The following is a 20,520-nucleotide window of genomic DNA, read 5'->3' as shown; positions in this document are numbered from 1 at the left end:
TATGGAATACTGTATGAGTATCAAACTTGATTAGCCAGACTTCATCAGCTTCTAACCACTCAGAATCCAGCATGTGGAATCTTCAGGCACTCAGGCTCATGTGACCACATTGATGACCATTCAGATCTGTAAGGGTTTCAGGCAGTGCCAGGATCTGGGATGGGCAGTGGAACTGGGCCACCATCCATCCTCCTTGAGAGGAGGGGAAACTCGTGGTTATATCCCGAAGGAATCCTAGCGGTTAAAGAAGATTCTTTATGAAAAAGTTTATAGAATTGACTAATCACAATGAAAGCAAAACTTCTGATTTTCTTCATCAAACTGCAATTTCAATTACAGGTAACTATCACTTGTATTGAAACGTATGGTTCATAGCATCCAACTCCTACAACATGCTCTTTGTAAAATGATTGTTTGTGTCGTCACCCCTCTGACTCTATCAGAGTCACATGGGAAATCAACTGCTAATAGGAGCCCCAAAAGATCGATAATTAATGTGGCAGCAGTTCACTGATTGATTGATTGATTAAAGCCAATAATAAAAAAATAAAATAAAGAAAAGGAAAAAATTATACAAAAAAAATAGAAAAAGTAAACAGGACAAACCTGTAAATGCATTCTGTTGTTTACCAGTGCAAATGAAATGAAATTGAACATGTTCAAAAGGGAGTAGGAAGATGTATACATTTATATATTCCTTTCCCTTCTCCTCTACTTATTTAATTATTATTGCTGTTTTTACTGATATATTATAATTTATAGACATATATTTCTATGTAGCTGTACATAATTTCACATTTTCACATACATGCATACATACATACACACACATGAACCATACATATTTGTGATCATCATTCTAAATCTGTGTTAAGCAATGCCAAAAATAAACATCACTGTCCTTCCTCATTCTTATACCTCAGGAAAGTATTGTTTTTGTATTTCTTCTTGAACTGAATAATATTTGTACTTTGCTTCAGTTCCATGTCCAAATGACTCCACCGTTTAAGCCCACATATTGACATGAACTGATGAGTTACTAATGTTAAAGTGTTTCTGTTCTGGAGCTGTGGGCTGCCTTCAGAGGACAGACACCACCACCACACTACTACCAGATGGCGCCACAGTAACTTTAACATTTTACACCCAGTCGGATTTATTTCAGTTATTAAAGTTTATTCATATCTTTTGATGACGTTTAGGTCTTCATACTTCATACTAATTAAACTGGTCCCATCTTGACTCCAGTCATATTATTGTGTGTTGTTGTACACTGTGCCCTCTAATGCTCTCTGATTTACATTCATTCATATCATTTAAAGTACAGACATGTAGCAGCACAGCCGAATCGCTGGCTGTTGTGCTGTCGGGCTGAACTAACAGTTGGAGCAGCAGTTCACTAAACCTCCACAGAAGAGCGACACCGCCCCGCTGAAAGACGACGCAGACTGCCAGGGTGGAGTTTAAGCAGCACCACTCCTGAGAGCGGATAGGGAGGGGAAGTAAGAAAAAGTCGCTATCTGGCATTTCCCCTCGGTAAAAAAGCCTTGTGTCGGGATTGATTGAAGGAGCATTAACACGTCTGGTTCCGAAAGTTCGAGGGGCCGCCGGCAGGACTGGACTCACGCGCTCAGGTCAGACTGTGTTTGTAACTTTGAAAAGTTTCCAGCAGCTAGCTACAAGTCAGTGACGTCACCACAGACTCGCTGTGGAGGCAAGAAAACGGAGCAAAAGTCCGCAGACAATGGCCTGCTAATGAAACACACACACACACACACACTGTGTGTGTGTGTGTGTGTGTGTGTGTGTGTGTGTGTGTGTGTGTGTGTGTGAGAGAGAGAGAGAGAGAGAGAGAGAGAGAAATAGAACACACTGCTTCGTTAACTCAAATAGAAAACGACGTGCTGTTAAGTAAGAGGCGCCACACACGCACGCGCACACACACACACACACACACACACACACACACTCAGCTGAATATCCCCTGGACTACTTCGCTGTCCACCAACAAACATGCAGCGTTCTGTTTAAGTTTCCGCAGAAGAAGTTAGGGCGTCACACTGTGTGTGTGTGTGTGTGTGTGTGTGTGAGAGAGAGAGAGAGAGAGAGAGAGAGAGAGAGAGAGAGAGAGAGTTGTTAGTGCAGCGTTGTGAAATCTTGTCGCTCTGTCAGAGTTCCGCATTTTAAAGGAGCTATTGTCTGCAGACCACCTCGGCCTGTCCTCTGACAGCAGCCGTCACGTAGCGTCCTCTGGCTCACGTGTGTGTGTGTGTGTGTTCTGTCGCTTCTTTCTTCGGACGTGTGTATTGGGCGTGTGTGCAGCTACCAGACAAGGAAAACATCGCCTCCGGGTGTAAATTCTTGCACCGCTGTGATTGTGATACGACACAGCGGAGGAATGTGCATGCAGACATGTTCACTTGCAGCAATAAACTGCTGCCAGTAACACATTACAAGACTGGCTTGTATTTAAAAACATGCCAGCCCCCACAGAACCAAACAAATGAGCAGTGACACACTGCCTGCATGCAGCTGTACCACAGAATCATTCCATGTCATTCCATGTCTTTGCAGCAGCCTTGCCAGTCTCCTAATGCAACAGTGAACACAGTGAATGGTCAAGATGTGTGAAAGCTGAAGCTGTTCAGAGTCTGAAGTCTGAAGTCAAGGCTCAGGTTCTTTGGGGAAGGTCCAGGTTTGTGAATGTGGGCCACAGTCACTGATGATAGGTTCAAGGTCTGCTTTGTTCCAACATGTTGCTGTCCAATCTTCCTCCCACACTCACCCATTTAAACCTCTGTGGATGGGCCATGCAGCGTATGTTCATATTTCTGTGTTACTGTCTGATGTTATGATCTTGACAATTATTGTTTACCGATTTCATTTTTATCCCTGGTTGATGATCTACCTGTCAGGTTTCAGCATTTGACCTGTCATGAGATCTCAGATCTTTTTGTTTGATATTGTGAATTTCATGATTCACACTTGTATTTGTTATCATCTCAGTGCTCACAGTGGCAGGATTCAGCACTTTGCTTTTATGACTTCACTGTTCTACACACTTGTCTTCCAGGTGTGTGTGACAACACGTTAGTTAGATGTGTTTACATCAGCATCAACTCTGTGATACAGTAGTAGTTATATGCAATAATGAGTTATCCCATGAGGACACCATGCATATAATAATAAATAATAATAATAATAATAATAATAATAATAATAATAATATAACCTATATGTTATGGGTGATAAAGTGGTTATGGTGGACCAAAAAGTGTTTAATGCCAGAATTATAAATTAATTACATTATTTTATCAACCAAAAATGAATCAACAATTGTAATAATGGATAAATGACTTTAAGACACTTTGATTACACTTTGCAGGATAAATGATTAAAGATGCTTTGAAACGGTTGATGATTTAGTTTTTTGTTGACTAATTCATAGTTTTCATAGTTTCAGCTGTAGCTGCAAGAAATTCATATTTGGGTTCTGAGCTTTGTGTGGACAGCCAGTTCTGGTCCATTTTTTGCCTCATTAGACTTTATACCTCTCTGCATCTCCCCACCAGCCACAGAGTATAACAGAAGTCTATGGGCTGAAATATGTGCCACACAGAACGCCTCTTTGGCCAATCAGCACCTACGTGTGTGTGTGTGTGTGTGTGTGTGTGTGTGTGTGTGTGTGTGTGTGTGTGTGTGTGTGTGTGTGTGTGTGCGCGTGTGCGTGCGTGTGTGTGCGCGTGTGCGTGCGTGTGTGTGCGCGCGCGTGTGTGTACTACAACAAGTTGAATTGACTTAGCACTCTTTACTATATGCAGGCAGCTACGTCATTCTCATCCCCTTCACTCTTCCCTTTGAACAGGCCCCTCTCTCTCTTTAACTTCTTGACTTCCAGATTCCTTTCTTTTTTTCATTTTTTTTCACTCAAACTTTATTGATTTTTGGTATATAACAACATTAAAGAACACATCACAGGGTCAGTGGGTAACATGTTGTTAATATTTCTCAAATGTCTCTGACATCAGTCCAAGTTTTCATTGGTGTCTCTGCTTTGAGATTTATGCTCTGTCCATTTTTCACATTTCTTATCAAATTCCGTTTGCCGAAGTCTCAATATATACGTACATTTTTCCATGTTGATTATTTCCTCCACTATGTCCAGCCAGTTCCTCCGAGTAGGAGGGTCCTCTCTACACCATTTCCTGGTGATTGCCTTCTTGGCTGCAGCCAACAGAATTTTTACCAGATATTCGTCTTCATATTGTACATTTTTCCTTGTCAGGTTACACAGGTATAATATCTCACATGTCCTTGGTAGTTCGTATCCCAGTATTGTTTTCAATTCTACCCACACATCATTCCAATAATTTCTTATTTTAGTACATTCCCAAAAAACATGAGTGTGACCTGCATTCTGCTCTCCACACCGTCTCCAGCATGTTTGTTGTGTAGTTGAAATTTTGCTCTTTCTTTTGGGAGTAATAAAGAACCTGATCACATTTTTCCAACAAAATTCTTTCCACGTTATCCCCTTGTTTATCCATTGTTCATAGCTACTATCCATTGCCCCTGGTTTAAATTTAGAGTCACAAGTCAGCCAGCTCAAAATTTTGGTTTCTCTTTCTAACTTGTACTTCCTAATCACTATGAACCAGATTTCCAGAGTGAATCTAGTAATTGGATCAAGCATATTCTTATATTTTTTAAACATGTCCCTGTTTGCAATCATACTTTGGATATGGTATCCCTCTCTTTTTAATTCAATATCTTTCCACCTTGCAGTATACTCAGGGTCACACCAATACACCAAAGGTCGAGTCTGGGCGGCATAATAATAATCTAAGAGGTTTGGTAGTCCTTTGTCCTTGGGAATCTGAAGAGTTGCGTATTTTATCCTTGGTCTTTTCCCCGCCCAGATGAATCGTGAGATTTTTTTGTTCCATTCTCTGAATTGTGATGTGGGGATTTCTGTTGGTAGTGATTGGAATAGGTATAAAATCCTCGGTAAAACATTCATCTTTATGATTTCTATTCTGGAACTAAAATCCAATGTTAGCGCCAACCAAGTCTTGGAAGACAGACATCTGGTTGTTTTAGACTGATCATAACATCATCTGCAAATAGCCCGATTTTATGTTCTGTGCCCTTTACCTCTATCCCTGCTATACCTTCGTCTTCTGTTATTGCCTGGGCCAAAGGTTCTATGAAAATTGCAAAGAGAGTTGGCGATAAGCAACAGCCCTGTCTAGTAGATCTTTCTAGTTTGAACCAGTTAGTGAGACTACCATTTATTTTAATTCTAGCTTTCGGGTCCTGGTAGAGTGTTCTAATAATGTTAACTGAGTCTGTATTAAAGCCGAATCTTTCTAAAGTAAGATATAAAAATTTCCAGCTGACGCTATCGAAAGCTTTTTCTGCATCCAAACTGAGCAGCAGTGCACTTTCTCCCTTTTTTTGTACTTCTTCAATTATATGTAAAGTCCTCCTTATATTGTCTTGTGTTTGGCGCCCCTTGATAAAGCCACATTGATCTTCATTAATTAATTCTGCCATAAAAGTTTCGAGTCTCTTAGCTAGGATGGTTGTGTAAATCTTATAATCACAATTTAATATTGATATAGGCCTATAATTTTCACAGAATTCCGTATCTTTTCCCTCCTTGTGAATCACCGTAATTATGGCTTCTTTCCAAGAGGGGGATCCTGCCTTTTTTTAATGTTTCACTGAATGCTGCTAATAACATTGGACCCAATTCCTTTTTAAACATTTTGTACCATTCGGCTGGGAAGCCGTCACTCCCTGGGGCTTTATTTGGTTTCAACTTATTAACGGCTTCTTCCAGTTCCTTTGCTGTGATACATGAATTTACTTTCATTCTGTTTCTCTCCTATTGTTGGTAGGTCCAATGAACTTAAAAAGTTTCTTATTACTTCCTCGTCCGCTGATTGCGGTTGTGTATACAGATTTTTGTAGTACTTTTCAAAGACATTTTCTATTTTTCCTGGTTCAAATTCTAATGAATTGGTTATGGGATCTCTGATTTTATGGATTGTATTCATGAGTTGCTGTTTCCTTAATCGCCTAGCTAGTAATTTTGTAGCTTTGGGGCCTGATTCATAATAAGTCTGCTTTAGAAGTCTAGATTTCTTTTCCACTTCGTCTCCTAGTATCTCATTCACTTTTGCCCTCACTTCCTTGATTTGTTGAAGTAAACCTGCATCATTCGAGTCTTTATGTTGTTGCTCTAATTTTTTAAGCTCTTCAATCTTCATCTGATATAATTTCAGCCTATCCTTCTTATTAAATGCTGCTCAAGATATTAGTTTTCCCCGCATAACTGCTTTCATGGCATCCCATAGAGTAGTAAAATCTACCTCCCCATTGTCGTTCTCCTCCCTGTATGTATTTATTTCTGTTTTGATGTCCTCAACAAATCCTGGATTGTTTAGTACACCAACATTCATTCTCCATACTGTATTCCGTCTCCTGTTGTTCATATTCAGTGTCAGGTGGAGAATACAATGATCTGAGAGGTCTGCTACTCCAATTTTACACTCTTCTATTCTAAATCTATCTGCTGTATTCATGAAAAAATAATCTATCCTTGAATAGACTGAATGGGGAGCTGAGAAGTACGTAAAATCCCTTTCGAATGGATGTAGCTCCCTCCAGACATCTGAAATTCCCAGCTCTGTTAATACAGTATTTAAGTACACTTGAGTTTTGCTACTTTTCTTTGCACTAGTTGTGTCCAAATCCTGATTCAGTGTGTTGTTAAAATCCCCTCCACATATCAGTATCCCTTCTATTTCTTGAACAACAACTTCAAATAAATTCTTGAAAAAACCCTTATCACTGTCCGGAGGTGCATAGACATTGACGAGTGTAACTAATTGATTTTCAATTTCCAGATTCCTTTCATTCAAGGTGAAAATTGTGTTCAGGTCAGCCACAGTCGCAGAGGTTCAGCATTCTGTTGTTTACTAACCCTCTGCTTTGTATTTCTGGTTGGTGGTTGGGGCTTTTGCTTTTGACAGCTGTAGAAGCTCCCCAGACTGCACCCTTTTCCTTTACGATGATTCCACACTGACACTCTGCCCACAAACAAACACACACACACATACACACACTCCACCCACAAACAAACACACACACGCACACACACACACACACTTCCACTCACTTCCTGTATCTGTGTGTATGTGTGTGGGGGCAGTTACACTAGAAGTATCTAGTTATAATTATGAATGTTTTCTCTAGACAAATGGAGAAGACTTCTATAGGCTGAAATATGTGCCACCAGAAACTGAATCTGAATCATTTATATTTGAATTTGAATAGCTTAACTTGAATAATAATTATGTCAATCATTGCATTGAAACTAAAAACAAATGTCAGAATGTTCAGAAGAAATGTGGCATCCAGTATTAACTTATGTACCTGTGTTTGTTTGTGGGCAGAGTGTCAGTGTGAAGGGGATGAGGATGACGTAGCTGCCTGCATATAGTAAAGAGTGCTGAGTCAATTCAACTTGTTGTAGTGCACACGCACACACACACACACACACACACACACACACACACACACACACACACACACACACACACACGCCTGCAGTAAAGAGTGCTGAGTCAAGTTGAATTGTTGTACTAGTTTGCTTGGTCCCTGTGCCATGTCTGTCACACCTGTGTTGAATGGTGCTGGAAAAAAGGAGAGAACGAGGTGGAGAACCTTCACCCAAACTGTTTATGGGACCACAAACATGTCCATTCACTGTTATTAATTAGCTGCAGGCTGCGTAGCTGAGGCTTTCTGTGTTTTTAAAGGCTGGCATTATTTTTTACTAGTGGAGGGAAAGTTAGTTTAGTTAGTTTGACTCAGTCAATTATCTCTAACTATAATTTCTTCATTTATTTATTGTTATTGCCGATGTCCAGGGTGTGGATGACAGTGTGAGCAACTGGATGCTGACTGCAGTTCACTGTTCACATTTCAACAGCCAAATGTGTCATTATTAACAGGGGATTTCCTGTTTCATTATTTCTTCAGACTGTCATTGTGTTCAAATGTAGATTTGACTTCATAGTTAGATCAGGTTTGCAGGCAACAGGGAACATTAAGTACAGTGTAGCCTGTGAGAAAGATGTCATTCAGTTGAACCTGCATGGTTTTAGTAACAGCCACACATCCAGCTGATAGAGTAAAAACCTTGTTAGATAGGTGTCAGTGTGTTGTGTCATGGCCCACTCTCACACCAGTTAAGGAAACCTGCTTTTCATTCCAGAGTGCTGCACAGATCAGACCGTAGTGTTTTCACTCAGCCATATTTGGTCAAGACAACATGTGCCGCCACTCCTCCTGCACAAGAAATTATTTGTTTTAGACTTGAGCCAATTCCCAAACCTGTGTCAGATGCCTGGGGAGTTCAGTCAGAGCAGAGCGATGTGTGCAGAGATAAATGCAGCCCATTTAAAGCATTTAATAATGATATGAAGGAAGAACCTGAGGAGATTTGGAGATCCATTTTAGAAGTTTGATGTGATTATTTTGCTGGCAGTGGTCAACTGCATGCTAACATTTGGGGTGAGACCATATGTGTCAATGTGAATCCTGGATGCCTGTTACTCAGCATCACACAGACACTTCAGAGCATTCTGGGTTCTTTTCTTCACACAGAAGCAGTATTTGGTTTCTCTTTCCAAACAGACATGTGAATGGTCTTAAAATAACAAGTGCTAAATGTTTGTCTGCTCACATAAAAGACAACAGTGTTACAGCAGTGACATCTTCTCTGTGCATTGTAGAACATTACTGGCCACTTTATATTAACATGGAACTGTGGAGCAGCCACTTCTATTTAATGAACACCACAAGTCCAGTTCAGAATGTGGATGAGAAGGCCTGAGAAAGGGACAGTGTTTAAACCCAGAGGAAGTCTGTCCGGGAAACACCAACGTTCTTCAACTCATTCTATTCTATTCCACACTGAACGCATACATCACGGTATGTTCTGCATTGTCAAACAGTGGGCTAATTAACTATGTTGAGTAAAATCCACACAGAACATGCATGTTCTTTTTGCTTCTATTTGATAGTAGCAGCCAAATAGCAAAAGCAGTGAGAGAGAGAGAGAGAGAGAGAGACGGAGGAGATGACAGCAGTAAAGGCTGGAATCAAACCTGCAGCTGCAGTAAGAACTCAGTCTCTACCAGGAGAACTACTAGGCACCTCAAGAATGTGCAGGTTTGAAAAAGCAGACATGTGTCAGATAGAAAGGTTAGAGTGAAGAATAGGTATGAAGCTCAGGCTGTCTCTGTGTCCATGCTGTAGCCAGAAAACCTGAAATTCTCAGAAGCCCCAACGCTTGACACGTGGCTGAAGGAATTAGGAAGTGTGTGTGTGTGTGTGTGTGTGTGTGTGGGTGTGGGTGTGGGTGTCTCGACCTGTCGTTACTCTGATTGAACAATTGAAGTTAAGTTTTGATCCAACGGGTCAACTGCACCTCAGTGTCTTAACATGTACAGTACTAGTCAATAGTCTGGACACAGCTTGTAGCAACCGATAATGTAATAAAGTCCAATAATGTAATTCCTGCCAATAACATAATAATAATTTGGGCCATTTTAAAGTAATAATAATATAAATAATGTAATAACATGCCAGTAATGTAAGAACGTTTTTGAGGCGGTAACGTAATAACATTTTGCCAATAATGTAATAAGTTATTACATTATTGTCTGGTTATTACATTATTGGTGTAGCATTAAAAAAAATCATTATCCGATAATGTAATAATACATAAACAGGACTGCATTTGGAAATAAAAGATTATTTTGCAGTTTTTGTGCAGTTTGCTCATCAAAAATGGATGGCATAATTGTCATAATCATTCATCAAGGGTACGTACAATGCAGCACTCTCTCTCCTTAATTATGGTTGTAAGAGACAATTTGAGAATTATTTGTTGTACAGAACCTTTATTTAGAATATTGTTTATTTGCTTAGATTTGTAAATTCATAATTTCATGTATATAAGACGCGACGACCTGATGAAGCTGACTGAGAGAATGAAGAGTGTGCAGAGTTGTCATCAAAGAAAAGAGAAATGTTTGTTTACCACATAATTCCATCTGTGTTACTCTACTATATAAAAAATAGAATAAAGGGAAGACATTAATGTGTGTCCAGATGTTTGATCGGTACAGTACTTGTGTCATACACCTGCTATGGTACATTGAAGATTAATATGAATTATTCTGCCTTTTATAAATCTGTGGATAGTCCATCTTCTTTATTCAGTTTCTAAATTTTATTTCTGAAATAATACATTAAGAAATATTTATTCCATATCCAACAATTTTCTATAATAGTTTTGAAAAAAATCTTTAGTCTTTGCATTTGTGACAGTAATGTGTGTGTAAGTGTGTGTGGATATTTTTACTCTTGCTGTAATCCTCTGTAGCGTGTTTAAACAGCATGCACAGACAGGAAAGTGAAGGACGGAGCTGTTTTTATTAAAGATGCAAAAAGTATCTCAGACTCATCAAAGTCAACATGAGTTCTGTGAGAATGCGTCAGCAGATAGTGCTTTGATAATAGAGATAATATATTCACAACAGTGGCTGCATTATCATATCATTTCATTTCAGAAAATTAATTGTTGTGTTTAAATGTCAGCGGTTACAGGAAGTGGGATAAGTTCTGTCTGTATTCCAAACAGCCTTGTTTTCAGTTGACTTGGAGTTGAAAGCAGTCTTAAATTGTAGGCGAGATGTTATCTTCCTGCTGCCACAGTATTTCTCCGTCCTCACATTCCTTTGTTCCTCTGGGATTGGCTGCATTTAGTTCTTGTGCTGGCTGCCAGTGACATCAGGCTGAATAAAGCTTCTCTTCTTTCTCCTCTCCCTCTTTCTCTCCGTCTCTATGTTCTGATGCTGGTATTCCAAAGGAATGCACAGTTGAATTCCTCCGCATGGCTGGAGGCAGCAGAACCAGCTCTACAGTCTACAGAGGTTCATGTTGCTCTGCTAAATATGAACTAGTGTCTCATTTAAAGGATGTAGAAAGAAAAAGAAACAATAGCAACACGTAAAGGCTGTCCATTATCAAATGCTGCAGCGTTTCCTTCTCAGGTGTAGTGAGGAAAAATTCAAGTATTGCTTAATAATTACTAGGTATTACCTCTGGATTTTACAGATATGACATGTAGTGGTATATTTGGACATTAGGCACTAGGTGATGCAGTATGCTGCTGCTAATGAAGAAAGTTAAAGTGGTCCGTAGAGTGATTTAATGTGGATTTCTACAACTGTGTCTTACGACCGTCATTGATGCAAACATCACAGAGCTACTCGTACAGGTCCAACTGCTCAGTACGAACTTTAAAACTATCTATCTTTAATCTGGTTTGCTGGATGGCACACTAGCAACTAATCCAAACAGAGAAATCTAACATTTCCTTGATAACTTTTAGAAATGGACGGCCCTCTTCCCAGAATAGTCACAGTGCGGTTGGCAGTTCAGAGAGCCTTCGGGGATCTATACACACACAGCAGAAGTCAGTGGTGAGGTGATGCTGTGGCTGCTGTAACCACATTCTGCCCGTGGCTTCATGAATACTGTGTATATATAGATAAGCTGCTGAGAGTTATGAAGTGTTTGTAGTGTGTAAAAATCACTCAGTAAACATGTGGCCTTTCTATGTAATAGTGTGCAGCCGAGGCAGTGTGTCTCCATTAGAACACATCGCAGCACTGAATCTGACTCATGTCTTGTGCGCCCCATAGTCTGTTCTGATGCAGACATTTGGACATGTTGTCATTGTATTGTAAGCACAGGTGGTACTAATGCATTAGTGTGTTCTCTTCTGTGAGTGTCTATAAGTGTCCAGTAAGCCATGATGGCACGTGGACCAGCATGAATAATACCAGCACCTTGAAACTGAAGCAGCAAACACACTCTTCAGTGTCTATGAAGGCAGGTTTGCCTCACTCATGATGTAGATGATGGAAACGTTGCTTCTGTTTCACATGGCTAAAAATTGTATATGGTCACATTGTTGAACTAATTCAATTCAAAAAGGTGTAAATGCTCTGAACTGTTTAATATTTGGTTAAAAAAATCCTCAGTTTGTATCACATGTTTTGGAAGTCAACATCATTTTAGGCTCTTTACTCTCAGTTGATGATGATGATGATGATGATGATGATGATGATGATGATGATGATTATGATCACCTGATTCTGCTTTTATTTTTATAAGACAGAAAGTTGAGTTGAGTCTATGTGGCAGTGCTACTGACAGAACTGACTCCCCAGCAACGGTTCTCCTTTTGACACTGTTGACCACAGGTGGAAGCAATCCCTGCACACAGCTGTCTCTGACTCCAAGTACTCTAAGTGTCTGACACACTAGCCCTTTGCCAGTGTCTCACACAGATGTGCTGCTGCTTTCACATTAAAATGCCACTCCTTTGAAGTATCATAAGAAATGGACCATGGAGTAGAGAGTCATGGTGCCACCCTGTACATAGGGTGATCTGACAAGACAGATATCCTGAGGATGGAACAGATTCTCCTCACAGTGGAGGATTTATCTAACATGAAATACTGTTGATCACTCCTACTATCAACAAGACTGCACGGATTCTGACAGTGGCAGCAGCACAGCAACACAAAAGAATAAACTGTACGCACTCAAAGTGGGAACAAGAAACCCCATCAGACTGTTCTGACGGTGTCACAGCAGGTCAAACACAGCTGCAGATAATAACCTGAACAGATGGCTCAGTGTAATTCAGGTGTCACAGGTAGAGAGTGCTGTAATGATGTCAGGACTCTTTCATTGTCCCACTTTCATCAAATGTATTTTAAAGAGCTGCAGCTGTGTCAACTGTGGGTGTAGCAGTGGCACATCTGTGAAAAGACACAAGCAGAGTGGTGCCAGTGTGGAAGATGACTGATGTCAAATATGAGTGCAGTTACAGCTCTTTATTAAACAGGCTGTGCACTGGTCACTACCAGCAGCTCCAACATTCATGAATGATCTCAATGTAATGAAACAATGACTTCTTCCTGTTTCTGTGGAGACTTGTGATGACAGTGCAAGTTTAAAAAAAATAAACAAGAGAGTGTGTGTATATGTGTATATATATATATATATATATATATATATATATATATATATATATGGCTCCAATAGAAAAGGCAGAGAAGTGCTGTGGTACAGGTCGATGATGTGCAGGCTGTGCGGTGCAGTGTCACATCATGCTGCAGCGCAGACATCGTGGCTGGCTACGGTCACGATTACACAGGATGTTTGAGTGCAGCTGTGAACAGAAAGTGTATGTGCTCTGCAGTGTGGAACTCTTCACCACAGCCTGCTTCACATCTGCTGCAACGCTGCACTGTTAAAACGTCTTTAGTTTGGGTTAGAGGAGAAGACAGTGGTCAGCGACTCCTGAAGATACTAAACCCAAACTAATAATCAGCTGTGCTCTGTAGTATATGTACTATATATTATGCTGATGTGGAATAAGCTCATTCTTAAATGTGAGGGGTCTCACACCAAAACAGTAACAACACGTAGTTTGATCTCAAAGTAGCAGATCTCATTATCTGTGGGTTCATTTTTAAACTAACGTAGCATCATGTTAAAGGATGTTTGTCATCTTATATCTCTTATGATGGTGACAGTGATACATTGGCATTGTGTGCAGGCCAGCTACTCTGTACTTTGCCAGTGAAGCATGACTTTGTCATACACAGCCACGAGTGTAATGAATGCTGACACATCCACCCAGAGCAGTTCTAGAGTATGAGTATCTCGTCTGGAGGGGCTCATATGGTTTAAACAGGCATGAGACTGTGGTGCATTCACTGTCAAAGATAATCATAAATAATATCTTTATTTCTTAAGTAAGTTCATATTCATTAACAAAAGTTGAGCAGTCCTGTGCTAGGCCGTGTCAGGCTATGTGAAGCTGTTCGATGCCCCGCTACGTTACCACTCAGAGAATGCTAATGATGTGCTGCTTGTTAGCCGGCGATGGAGACAGAGTTTTTGCTCTCTCGGTTGCATGACCCTGACACAGGTGTGTGTTGGACTGGTCACAGTAACAGGACGTCCCAAAATGTGCAGCTTTATCTTGAAACGTGACATTTTTTAGACACTTAAAGGTCCAGTAGGATTTAGTGCCACCTAGCGGTGAAGTTACTCTCCCATGCCTCACCCTATCCTTCCAAGCATGTAGGAAAAACTCTGAGACGTGCTGAAAAATTCACATTAACAGCAAAAGGTCATATTTAGATATATCTCATATCTCTGCTTCAATAGAAACATGGAGGTTCAACAGTGGCTCTTATTTTCAGGTGATTATACACTGATGAAAACATACTTATAAATATTATATTTAATTTCTGCCAATATCCTCCCAAATCTTACACACTGGACCTTTTAACTATCGCTATATGACACAGGGCTACAGACCTACCTTTACCTCTGATTGGCTCCTACTACTTGTTGCCGTCATTTGAATATCAGATGCTTGAACTCATGAAAAAGGGAGCTTGTTGAGTGTTTATGAATGTTGCCGTGAGACAATAAAAGCAGCAAGTCATTACATTTAAGTAGCTGGGACTAATCACTGATTGACCAAATTCTCCCAGAAGTGTTTGCACTCAGTGACTTGAAGCTTACAGAGCATACATAATGTTGTACTGTTGAGAGAATTGATTTGAAGTGTCCTCCAGCCTTATACTACAATGTATCTCACTAGCCATGCTGTTAGCAGCTTCAGTCATCTGAGTTTATCAGCTCTAGAGAGCTATTGTGGAAGTGAAATTAGTTGTTCTGACATAAGAAGATAAGTTATTGTAATATTCCTCTAAAGCAGAGCGTGTCAGGCCTGAAGGGACAAGATAGGGCTCAGTTGTCTTGTAAATGTCTGCTGGACAGAGACAGGATGTGTGGCCTCACCATGACAGTTGACTGCTGTCACTTTATAGTCATGCTGAATAAATATATACGCACACTGATGGTGATTGGCTGCTGTGGACTATTTTTCTTCTTCTTCTCATTTCTCAGTAACTGTTGTGACTCAGCACTTCCTCTTTTAGTCAGGGTGGAGCGGGAAGCCTTAACAGTGTATGTTCAGAAGTCTGACTTTGACTTGACTCTAATCCGGCTGGGAGATTAAAGGCCGAAGCAGCCTCAGCTTCTTGGTCCTTAATGTCTTTAATAATAATAAAGCACACAAGATCAGGAGGCTTTGACCTTGTAGCATCTGAACTCCAGACATGAATGAGCTGAGTGATGATTGGTCTGTTATCTGTCCTTAACCCTAACAAAGTGTCTTTACGTTTACTGCAGACAGGATACACTGCTCCCAGATGAATCATAGCTGGGAGTATACAGATCCCTGAAATGCCCTTTTATGGCATCGGAGGGCTTTTTTAAAACAGGATATGACATCACGACATCTGAGTGGGATCTCACAACAACCCTCCACCCTCTAACCCCACATACTCACCAAGCTAAAATAGCTAAATAGCAGTTTGAATGAAGATGTTATTTCATCTATCATCATCATATCATCTATGACAGCCTCATGAGAGCCACCAAACAACACACACACAGAGGCGTGTTGTGTATCAGCATGTTGCGCTGACTGACAGCAGCCTGAGTGCTGTGCATGCTGCAGCCAAATGCCTGAAGTCAGTTCAAACATGTTGCTGCAGAGTCATCCACAGTCAGCCACTAAAATATTTGCGAGACGTCACTTCATGTGAGTTTGACTTTTAACAGAAGTATATAAACCACTACAACTTCTTCTGTTATAGATTTCACTTATTAATGAAATGTACTGTTTATGTTTATCATTTCTACACACAGTGGTGAGCCAGGCTAACCAGCTGCTGGTGGCTTCATGTTTAGCATACAGATTTTTTTGTTTGTTTGTTTTTTTGCATTATTATTATTTATTGTTTACTTTGAAGCAACAATACAACCAATGCACAAAAAAAACTACAGCAAACATACTGATATATACACACAACACAGTTCTGAAAATACCATGGAAAACCAAGAAATACATAAATAAAGTACCGGTAAAATAAGTATATAAGAATATATGAAAACTCAAAAGAGTTTTGACATCTCTCTCATCTCTCATCTCTCCCCACCCATCCAGGTTTTGATCCAAATTTATTGTTCTTACATAAACAGTCTGAGTTTGAGATATCTCCAGAAATCATTTTTCTGCAGGTTAAATTATATTCATATTGTCCTGGTGGTATTCCTATTCGTAACCTGTGTGTGTGTGTGTGTGTGTGTGTGTGTGTGTGTGTGTCTTTCCATTTCTTCAGCCAAAGAGAAGAAACCCAGAGTTCATCATCTGACTGGGCAGGAGGGCTGTCAACAGAACACTGGTTTACATCAGGTATTTAGTTCACTCAACTCCTTTTTCTTTTCAATCACTGAAGTAGATACTAGTGAAGTGAAAATGAGGAGCAATCAGCACGCATAAACAGCAGTTTATCTGAGGTGAATCCAGTGCTTCACTCAGCACAATCTGTTTCATAGTTAAAATATAAAACTTTAAGAAACTGTGCAACTATAGAAGCTGTAGTCACAACACAAACCTCACAAGATGAATGAAATACTTTTTTTTTGTATCTTGTGTCAAACTCTGGGGGCAGAATTTACTCAATTTCCTAGGGAAAGTCTATCAGTCTATTTTAATCTGTCACTACAATACCCAGGATTCATTTTGATAACTCTATCCAGAGATCTGATGCCCTACATCCACATGTCATCAAGGAAGTAGCCCCAAAAAGAGGGAGGAACTGATAGAGATACAGTGTCAGCAGGATGAGGTGAGGCTGAGGGTGTCAGGGCGTCTGTGTTGTGACATCCAATCACTCTGAGTGCTGATGCCAATACATGCCATGCTGTTTTCTCTCTCCATGCTGTCCCTCTGCAGCCAACATGTAATCTCCAAACAGCTTTAAAAAGAAACCTGCGTACTCCCTGCCCCTGTCTGCTATCACAGTGTCCTTGTTACACACTGCAGAAAAGGCTCAAGCAACACTAATCAATATTCTATCAACCATACTTATTAAAGAACCATGTGGTGTAATGTGATTGTAGAATTAATATTATTAAATAGTAATTATTAAAGAGTTATTACTATCCGGCTCTACAGAGCTTTTCAACAGTGTTTTGCTTTTACGAGCAGGCAGCTGTTTGCAGTGGAACAGCTCTTAAAACAGACAGTACTGAGGAGTGACAAACTGTACACTTCCTGCTCAGCACCACACAGCACACGGACAAAGAGAGGGAACGCGGTGGAACACTTCCAGCCTAAAGAGCCAGATAGTTTGCTCAGGAAACCAGAGCTATAAGAGGGAGTACTGGACTTATGTACTACTACTACTACTACTACTACTACTACTACTACTACTACTAATCCTTATCCTAATAATCCTAATAATCATATAATCATAATATACAGTATTTGTCACATGCCTGATGTGTTACATATAACATAAATAGGACTTTAGATGTTGCTGCTGGTTGTACTACTGTTGTACAGAGCACCATGGCTCAGGTCTTTGTCTGAAATACTGCCACACTTTAGAGAATCATGGGCAGTGTCCATGCTTTGACATGACTGTGCTGCATCGATGCACATTATCTAAATCACACACAAAACACACACCCTGCTGTGCTGTGCTGTGCTGTGCTGTGTTTCTGTGTAATGTGATACATGACTTTGCCATAGGTAACATGATGTACAAAATGATAAAGCATGGATGTGCTGATCGCTCTACATTAACTTGGAGCAGACGTTTGGAGGGGAATCTGTTGACTGACCAACCTGGTAGAAGTTTATTTTTTATTGTAATCAACTTTCATGCTTTATAAACTTCGGTATCACTTAGTTTCCTCTCTGAAGGTGATTTCTCACAGTGACCCGGTTTCATGTAATTTTAAATGAAAATGGTGTTCCTCATTTTAAACAGAGCTCCATGCTCTGAACTGACACTTGATGCAAATGTAGAAATCCCCTCAGTAAAGATGACTGTAGGAATGTGGAACTGTTGTGGTGAACTTCCCTTTACTGAACTTCATTTAGAGTGCTAAAATCATTTCCCTCTGTTCAATTGAAAATAGCCTTTTAGCTTAGCTGAGCACAAAGACTGAGAAGAGAGGGAAACTGTTAGCTTGACTCTGTCCAACATACCACCAACTCTAAAGCTCACAAACTGACTTCACTGATTTAGAATTCTGATTCATGCTTTTTCAGGGTAACAGTACCCTCAAATTCTGCTCTCCCTTACAGCACATTTAAAGCATGCAACAGAGAAGTGCGGAGCAATGAGGCTTAACCTTTGTGATTATGTATTGCGTGATTTAAGTCAGGATTACACGGGGGAGACCGACTGATCACTGTCCAGTGTAGCATGGACAGCAGCTACTGTCAGACTCCTGCTGCAAAGACAGGGAGTCTGGTGGAGCTTTGACAGCCAGAGAATATGGCTGAATTAAACTTTCAAATCCAAACAGACATAAACAGCAGAAACTACTGTTTTCAACGTGTTTATGTTTTCATTTTTAGGTTCATACTTTAATTTTCGGTGTCTGCTAGGAACTGGTTACACATTTTAATATAATTTATAATTGATTGTGGGCGGGTGTGGCTTAGAGGTTGTCCACTAATTAAAAGAACGGCAGCTCAAGGAGGAGCCAAAGCAGCAGGTCCAGACAAACTTCAAACTGACTCAGTAACGGGCCTGAGACACACTCCTAAAGTTTAGCTTCCTCTGTATCAAAACATTTTGTACCATGCTAATGAGCAGCTGGTGAGTGTATGTCTCTCTCACATAATGTTAACTTAGTATATTAGTCACTGTAAACATACACTCATTTATGAAACAAACACTGTAGAACATGTGAAACATTAGTCTAGTCATTATTTCTAATACAAAGCCCTCATAAATGTGCAGAAGTTCTCAAAGTACTAGTATAGGCACCTATGTGTTATCATTTGTGTACATGTTAGTTACATCAGATAAGTGACACTTACAGAATAAGGCAGAAAGATAAATTCTGTTACCATGTCAACATACTTGACACTGGAAAGTAACTTGCTTATGTAGTTGAAAAATTGCTCATATCTGCAGCTACTACAGTTAGGCGGTGATAAGTGGAGAACATTTACATAAACACGCATCACTGTGAGCATCACCGAGCAGAAGGTACATTTGTAACAAAAAGCAATGTGAAAAAACATTTTCCCACATCCAGTCTATGTCCTCAGTTTTAAAGTGAACCCTCCTTGTACTTAAAAACAGTGCAGGGAACACATTGGCATTGTACTGCTGGCAAAAATGCATTGTAACCACTGAATCCTTGGAAGTCTATACAGGTGTTGACACGTCATACAAATACTATTAATTTGTCCTAACTACTTTACTTTTTTGTGCATGGTGCAGGTGTGAGTCGGGTGGAGGTGCAGAGCAGCAATCATGGTGGCCCTGTCACTAAAGATCGGTGTGGGGAATGTGGTGAAGACCATGCAGTTTGAGCCCTCTACCATGGTGTACGATGCCTGCCGTATCATCAGGGAGAGAGTTCCTGAGGCACAGCTTGGCCAGCGTGAGTTTTCCATCTTTCTCAGCTTCTCCCTTAGAAACCCCCTCCAAACCACACCTTTTCAATATATATATAATATTTGGTTGTAAACACGCTAATTTGACACTGATTGGTAATTGGCCAGGCATGCAGAGGTAAGAAGGGGCCAGGGTTTGTCCTGTCAGAGCAAAGAACTGCAGGCTTTTCTTGATGGTAAAGATGTTTTTGGTCTGCTTCCAACTGGCTATGACAAGAATATGGTATTGATCTGATTGGTTAAGATTTGCCTGTGATAGATGGTGACGGGGTATTTGTTCCTTCCTGTTCTAATGATGAGACCTGATCTAGGACAGTACAGGCATGCACAGAGATGCTGGTCACACAGGAACATTCCAGGCCAGCTGATGATTACAGGCTCCTCAGAGGTCCTGCAGTAGAAAACTGAGAACAGCCCTCTGCTCCACAGACATATCAGCTGTCGTGCCTGCAGTCTTATGTCTCATTACATAAACTGTTTTAACAGCAATTCTCTGTGTTGCCTGTTCCAACCTGTAAGTCATTTTACTTTTGAAAAGACAAAGAGTTAAAGGTCGTTATCTCTGACTGCCACATTCATCAGCTTTTTTCCACTCTCCTGCAGGGGAAGCAGTTCTCCTGTCTTACCCCCAGGAGACATGTAGTGGGCAGTTTTGAACAGTGTAACATGATATGTTTGGAGCAGAGGTATGCATTTAAACAGATGTTGATCATCCAACGACCCACTGACCTGATTAACATGGACAAGGAAGCAGCATAAGTACTTGAGGCAGTAATAGCTCCTCAGTGGTTAATATCCACATGTGCAAGTACGCCAAGAAACACAGTTGCAGTGACTCACTCAGT

At 40.3% G+C, this 20,520-nt stretch overlaps 1 protein-coding gene across 4 annotated transcripts in view; it reads left to right on the top strand.

Moving 5' to 3' along the window:
- The first annotated feature begins 1,447 nt into the window (after positions 1 to 1,447).
- The window catches only part of tln1 (talin 1), a 67,920-nt gene continuing 48,847 nt past the window's right edge, over positions 1,448 to 20,520 (top strand). The window contains exons 1-4 of one of the 4 annotated variants that reach the window (XM_010748911.3): positions 1,448 to 1,634; positions 16,368 to 16,441; positions 16,789 to 16,877; positions 19,500 to 19,662. In XM_010748911.3, the coding sequence (XP_010747213.3) occupies positions 19,533 to 19,662 (130 nt within the window). In that variant the 5' untranslated portion in view covers positions 1,448 to 1,634; positions 16,368 to 16,441; positions 16,789 to 16,877; positions 19,500 to 19,532. Of the gene's footprint in view, positions 1,635 to 16,367; positions 16,442 to 16,788; positions 16,878 to 19,499; positions 19,663 to 20,520 lie in introns of those variants that run through there. The other 3 variants (XM_027281012.1, XM_027281015.1, XM_027281017.1) reach the window with 3 other exon arrangements.

Source organism: Larimichthys crocea, chromosome I (assembly GCF_000972845.2).
Source record: "Larimichthys crocea isolate SSNF chromosome I, L_crocea_2.0, whole genome shotgun sequence".
NCBI lineage: Eukaryota > Metazoa > Chordata > Actinopteri > Sciaenidae > Larimichthys > Larimichthys crocea.
The sequence above is the reverse complement of the archived record's forward strand: the minus strand, read 5'-3'. Positions and strand labels throughout refer to the sequence as shown.